Source organism: Amaranthus tricolor, chromosome 12 (assembly GCF_026212465.1).
Source record: "Amaranthus tricolor cultivar Red isolate AtriRed21 chromosome 12, ASM2621246v1, whole genome shotgun sequence".
NCBI lineage: Eukaryota > Viridiplantae > Streptophyta > Magnoliopsida > Caryophyllales > Amaranthaceae > Amaranthus > Amaranthus tricolor.
Genome location: NC_080058.1, coordinates 17,024,066 through 17,029,728, shown reverse-complemented (window position 1 = coordinate 17,029,728; position 5,663 = coordinate 17,024,066). Strand labels below are relative to the sequence as shown.

The 5,663-nt window shown below is 34.6% G+C and overlaps 1 protein-coding gene across 2 annotated transcripts; it reads left to right on the top strand.

Annotated features, from left to right (window-relative positions):
- The first annotated feature begins 385 nt into the window (after positions 1 to 385).
- On the top strand, positions 386 to 3,921 carry LOC130828200 (F-box/kelch-repeat protein At1g55270-like). 2 transcript variants are annotated; one of them, XM_057694050.1, is made up of 3 exons: positions 386 to 975; positions 1,344 to 1,420; positions 2,436 to 3,921. In XM_057694050.1, the coding sequence occupies exons 2-3, from the start codon at positions 1,394 to 1,396 to the stop codon at positions 3,696 to 3,698; spliced, it is 1,290 nt and encodes a 429-aa protein (XP_057550033.1). In that variant the 5' UTR covers positions 386 to 975; positions 1,344 to 1,393; the 3' UTR covers positions 3,699 to 3,921. The 2 variants fall into 2 exon arrangements, with proteins under 2 accessions (XP_057550033.1, XP_057550034.1); XM_057694051.1 differs by having other exon boundaries at positions 404 to 1,136.
- The last annotated feature ends 1,742 nt before the right edge of the window (positions 3,922 to 5,663 follow it).

Sequence of the window (5,663 nt, the reverse complement as noted above, 5' to 3'; positions counted from 1 at the left end):
CCATTAATTTTTTTTCTTATACCAATGCAAACAAATTATTTAATTATCCCTAATAGGGTATTTGTGAAAAATTATACCAAAATAATGTTATAAGTATATAAATTAAGATGAATATATTAAAATCCCAAATAACTCTATTTTCCATATAAATTGCGACGAATTATAATACTCCATTCAAATAAAAAAAATAAAAAAATGAAGTGGGACTAAAGATATTTATTCGAAATTTAGATTGATTTCGTGTAAAATATCTCAAGTTGAATTAAATTCAATTTGTAAATATAATATAAATATTTTGATATAATTTTATTTTTATATACGACTCATTTCCAATCAAATGATTGAGATTCTAATTTATCAATTGTGAACAGACCTAAGTGGTGCATTATAAGTTACTCCTATCACTCCTATCACTTAATCCATTGTATTAGGAGGAAAAAATTGTCCAATTGACTGAGTGTCGTATGTTTCTCACGAGTCTGCAAATGCAATATACTTCTATGAGTACATAAATACTTTTCCATTTTCATACATTATTTTTCTCTTTCCCTTTCTTTGTTGGGGAGAGATTTCCCACTCTAGTCTCTCCTCATTCCCAAACAACAACAAACTTCCAAAGCTCTTCCATCAATTTCTCCTTGGCTTCTAATTTAATAAATTTATTACCTAAAAACTTTGGCATCATACTCTTAAACTACCCTCAAAATCCATCTTAGACATCATAGTGGTTTAGGTTAGCTTTTTGTTGAGCTTCATTTCATCATCTTCTTTAATCTCTTCTTCTAAATACACTTTCTCTTGGTAGATTCTACCTTTTTGGGGTCTTGTTTGGATTAAATCGAACAAAAAACCTATATTTTTTTCCACTTTCCATGCTTCCATTTTGGGGTTTCCTTGTTATATACCAAAGATCAAAACTTTAGTTTTGGAGCATTAAAAATTTGGAGTTTTATGATATGGGTTTTTGATTTGGAGGTGAGTATTAAAGATTAAAAACTAAAATGCTTGGTGTTTTTAGCGTATTTTTGTGATTTGTTACCAATTTTAATCTTAAAAAGAGGGTTACTTTTTGTGGGTTTTACCTTTGTAATTGAATTTCAAGAATTGAAGAATTATCAGCTTCATGACCTAATTGGGTGGGTGATCAAGACATTTCTTTTTCTTTTGAATTTACTGCATTTTATAGAAAAGAAAGTGATTAATTTTTGTCTACATGTCTTTTGTTTGACTCTCCTTTTTAAATGTTTGAATGTTTAAGCAACTTTTTCCTGCATGTTTAAGTTTATTTATCCTCAGATAACTTATCAAAAATGTTATATGCATCTCATAATCTCTATATGCAGGGTTTGCAGAAATTTGAACAAAATAAGAGAATTTTGCTGATGAATGAGTCATGGATAAAATTATTCAACCTCCTTTGGTAAGTTAATCTGCCCTCATATTCTCCTATTTTCTATCTTTGATGTCTTGATACCATTTTTTGTTATTTCTGTATATGGGTTTTTTTGAGTACTGTTAAAGTTGCAGTTTCTTCTCGGTTTTATGAAAGTTTCCATCTTTAATTGCTTGGATCTGCATTATATTTAATGATATATGCAGTATACTAGGAAAGAAGTTATAAGTCCACTTCAATTGAGCCACTTTTTCTGTATGTTTTCTTCTTTTGAGGGTGAGACATGGAACATTTTTACCAAGTCAACAAGTCAGATATTTATTGTAATTAAGTAAGGTGGTCAAATAGGTAAAAAGGGTCTTAATAGAGTTGTTTGTGGTATAAAATTTGATGCCAGTTGAGTAAGGGAAAGGATACCTTAAGTTTATGATTTGATTTTGAAGGTCAAGGTAGGCAGTCAATAGTGATACTAATTAATGAGAATGGAATAGTTTACATTTTGCAATCGTACTATGTAGAAGAAGTCCAACCAAACATGACTTAAAAATGATCATCTGGTGAAATTAGAAAAGGTATATAGTCTTTGGTTGAGTTTTGTGATGGGTTGAACACTGGCCGTCTGGTCTGAATGAGTGCTGTGGGTGGTGTTTATGTTGCTGGTGATATTCTTGCTAATTGCTAATGATGGAACAAGTACCAAAATTAAATACTCAGGTTTTTTGAATTTTGTTCTCTTTGTGTCTCTGTAACATAAATGACTCGTCATTTATGATGTGGGTAGACGGGTCGGCGGGTCGGTTTTTTTTGAACAGGCTTAATGCCAAAGGCAGACTTAATCCCAACATATGGGGTCGGTAATTTCGTGAGAGAAGAGTTTAATATTTCGAATAATTGCAAAATGGATGGAATCTTTTTCTTTTTCTTGCTAGGTCATGAACTGCTTTAATATTGTTGGGGGAAGTTCAATAGATGCAAATCGTAAAGATGAAACGAGGAAATGAATCTGAAGTTAATGTTAGCAGTAATAATCCTAATGTTGCAGGTTGATACAACAGCATGTTTGTGTAGAGTAGACGCTGGGTTGAAAACTGTAGCTGGAGCAAAGAAGTATGTCCCTGGAACAAAGTTGTGTCTGCGACCCGACATCAAGCCTTCCATTCATCCTGTAAGGAAGAAACCTTCTCGTGGTGACAGGAGCCGTAGTCAGTCACCTCTCCTTCCAGGTCTCCCTGACGACCTGGCTATTGCTTGCTTAATTAGGGTTCCGAGAATGGAGCACCGAAATCTCCGATTAGTCTGCAAAAGATGGTATCGTCTACTGGCTGGAAACTTCTTTTATTCTTTAAGGAAGACTTTAGGGATTGCAGAAGAATGGGTGTATGTCATTAAGAGGGATCGGGATGGTAAAATATCATGGCATGCATTTGACCCTGTTTACCAACTATGGCAACCGCTTCCACCTGTTCCCAAAGAGTACTCTGAAGCTCTCGGATTCGGAAGTGCTGTTCTTAGTGGCTGTCATTTGTACCTTTTTGGAGGCAAACATCCCCTTAAGGGCTCGATGAGGCGTGTCATTTTCTACAGTGCCCGAACAAACAAATGGCACCGAGCACCAGATATGCTACGCCGGAGACATTTCTTTGGTGCGTGTGTCATTAACAACTGCTTATATGTAGCAGGTGGGGAGAATGAGGGTATACACCGTTCCTTACGATCAGCTGAAGTGTATGACCCGAACAAGAATAGGTGGTCCATCATCTCAGACATGAGTACAGCAATGGTGCCTTTCATTGGAGTTGTATACGACGGGAAGTGGTACTTGAAGGGGCTCGGCACGCATCGTCAGGTTCTAAGTGAGGTATATCATCCAGAATCCGACAGCTGGTTTCCAGTTTATGATGGAATGGTTGCAGGTTGGAGAAATCCAAGTGCGTCTTTAAATGGGAAGCTCTATGCTCTCGATTGCAAAGACGGATGTAAACTTAGGGTCTACGATGAGACAAGTGATTCTTGGGGTAAACACATCGATAGCAGAGTTCATTTGGGTAATTCCAAAGCCTTGGAGGCAGCAGCCCTTGTCCCTCTCAATAACAAGTTGTGCATCGTACGTAATAACATGAGCATATCTATGGTTGATGTCTCAAGATCGGAACATTTAGGAAGCTCAGACACGGTTGAACTTCTGTGGGAAACAATAACGGGAAGAGGTCAGTTTAAGACAATGATGTCGAACATCTGGTCAAGTATTGCTGGCAGGAAACGCCTAAAAAGCCATATCATCCATTGTCAGATTCTTCAAGCTTGAAAGTACTAATGTATACGACAAAGAATCGGAACTAGGAATTATATGTCTTTTTTTGTCGTCTCTTGATTTAGCAACCTTTCGGCATTTGATGTGCCTAAAGTTTGCTAAATTAGAGCGAAATGTTAAGTATTTGAACTGTGTATTAGTGATGTGTTTTCATATTGTGCTATAGCTTCTGTTCTTAAAATATTTCTTTTCTATTGCACAGAGTTTATATACTGAACCATGCTGTTCATGGTTTGTGGCTTTGCGCCATGCAGAAGATGTTACTATGTTAGTATGTCAATTTCTTCATGACCATGATATCTTGTTGCAAATGCATTGGCACAATTGTTACATTCTTGTTTATGAATTCAAACACAAGTAAAAAAAGTAGCAAAATGAGATCCTAAGCTTTATGAAGCAATTGGCACTGCATTGTTATAGAGTGATCTGCAGGCAGAAGCCAGAGCTCTTGAAAAACTTTTCATTGAAGGTCCGTTTGGTTAATGGTACTAAATGGTGGTAATGAGAATTATTTATAGTGTAAAATATCATTAAAAGTTAAATGTCATTCCCATGGTAATGTATTGGTATGAATTCTGTGAAGAAAATTAGATGATTGAAGTTAGACAAGCATGGCCATTAAGATAGCCAAAAGATTTTTTAACTAAAATTACGCTAGTTTTCATTCCTATCACTATCGTTTATTACCATCTACCAAACAGACTATGAAGGTTTATGAGCTTATCAATACCAATTCTGAACAAACAACATACAAACATTCATTGAGTTAAAGGTTAGTGACATTATTCCTTTTCTTAGGTTCCATTTGATAACACAATTGAACTAGTATCTGCATTAGACCCCATCAAGCCCATAACAGAAGAGAAATGACCATAAATTAACCAGACAACATTAAACAGTAAATCAATAACAAAACATTAGGAATTTTACATGGATTTTATACGATGTGAAGGATAAAAATCACATGACTAATAAAAAAAGACTACTTAAGTTGCTCTTATTCTTATGATATGCAAGGCCCGTCTTGACGTTTAAGGGGCCCTAGGCCAAAAAAAAAAAATTGCCCCCCTCTTAAAAAAATTCTAAAATATAAAATGACTTCACTAAATTATTTATGATATTATCAACCTACACTAGTGGAGAAAAACGTATCTGCTACTTATCAATTGCTGCGGTGTTTTCTTAAACGCAGCATAAAATAGCAAAAAAGAATTTCGCAAAAAAAATAGAACAAATACTGCGGTTTAATTGAGGATCGCAGCACATGGGTATCTCAAATACTGCGGTTCAACTAAGCCCGCAGCCAATAATGTGCAAATTTCGCAAATGCTGCGGTTTTAAACAAGCCCGCAACAAATAATAATCTCTTCTTAAAAATTAAAACCCGCCATTCAACGTTTCATTTCACAAATACTCAACTACTATTGTATTCTCTCAAACCCACCATTTTCGCAATAAACTGCTTCATTCTTCATCTTCATCTTCTTCTAAAACCCATAAATTCTTCATCATCTGCTGCTTCTTTGCAAACTGATTCTTCTTCTTCTTCTTCTTCTTCTTCATCATTTTCGCATAAATTCTTCATCATTTTCTTCATTGTTTTACTTCTTCCACACGAAAAACCCACGAAAAATTTGGGCTTAGTTCTTGCTCTTCTTCAAGGTATAATTTTTAAAGCTTAGTTCTCCAACCCATTGTTGTTCAAGCTTCATTAATATTGTTTTAGGGCGCTTAGTTTTTTTTATACTAATTTTTTTTTTTCATTGTATAGGTTATACACAACCCACCAAAACCCACGAAAATTCAAGGTATCTTTTTCATTTTGATTCTGTAAATTAGGCTTAAATTTGTCAAACTTTATGAATGTGTATGTTGTTGTTGTTTTTAAGTTTTAAATTTATCATATATATCATGTTTTGTTATATTTTTAAGTAATTTCTTCATTCTATTTATGAATGT

Coding starts and splice junctions, on each gene's coding strand:
- LOC130828200 (XM_057694050.1), top strand. CDS start 1,394: ATGGATAAAATTATTCAACCTCCTTTG. Junction 1,421..2,435: donor AAATTATTCAACCTCCTTTG/GTAAGTTAATCT, acceptor CTAATGTTGCAG/GTTGATACAACAGCATGTTT.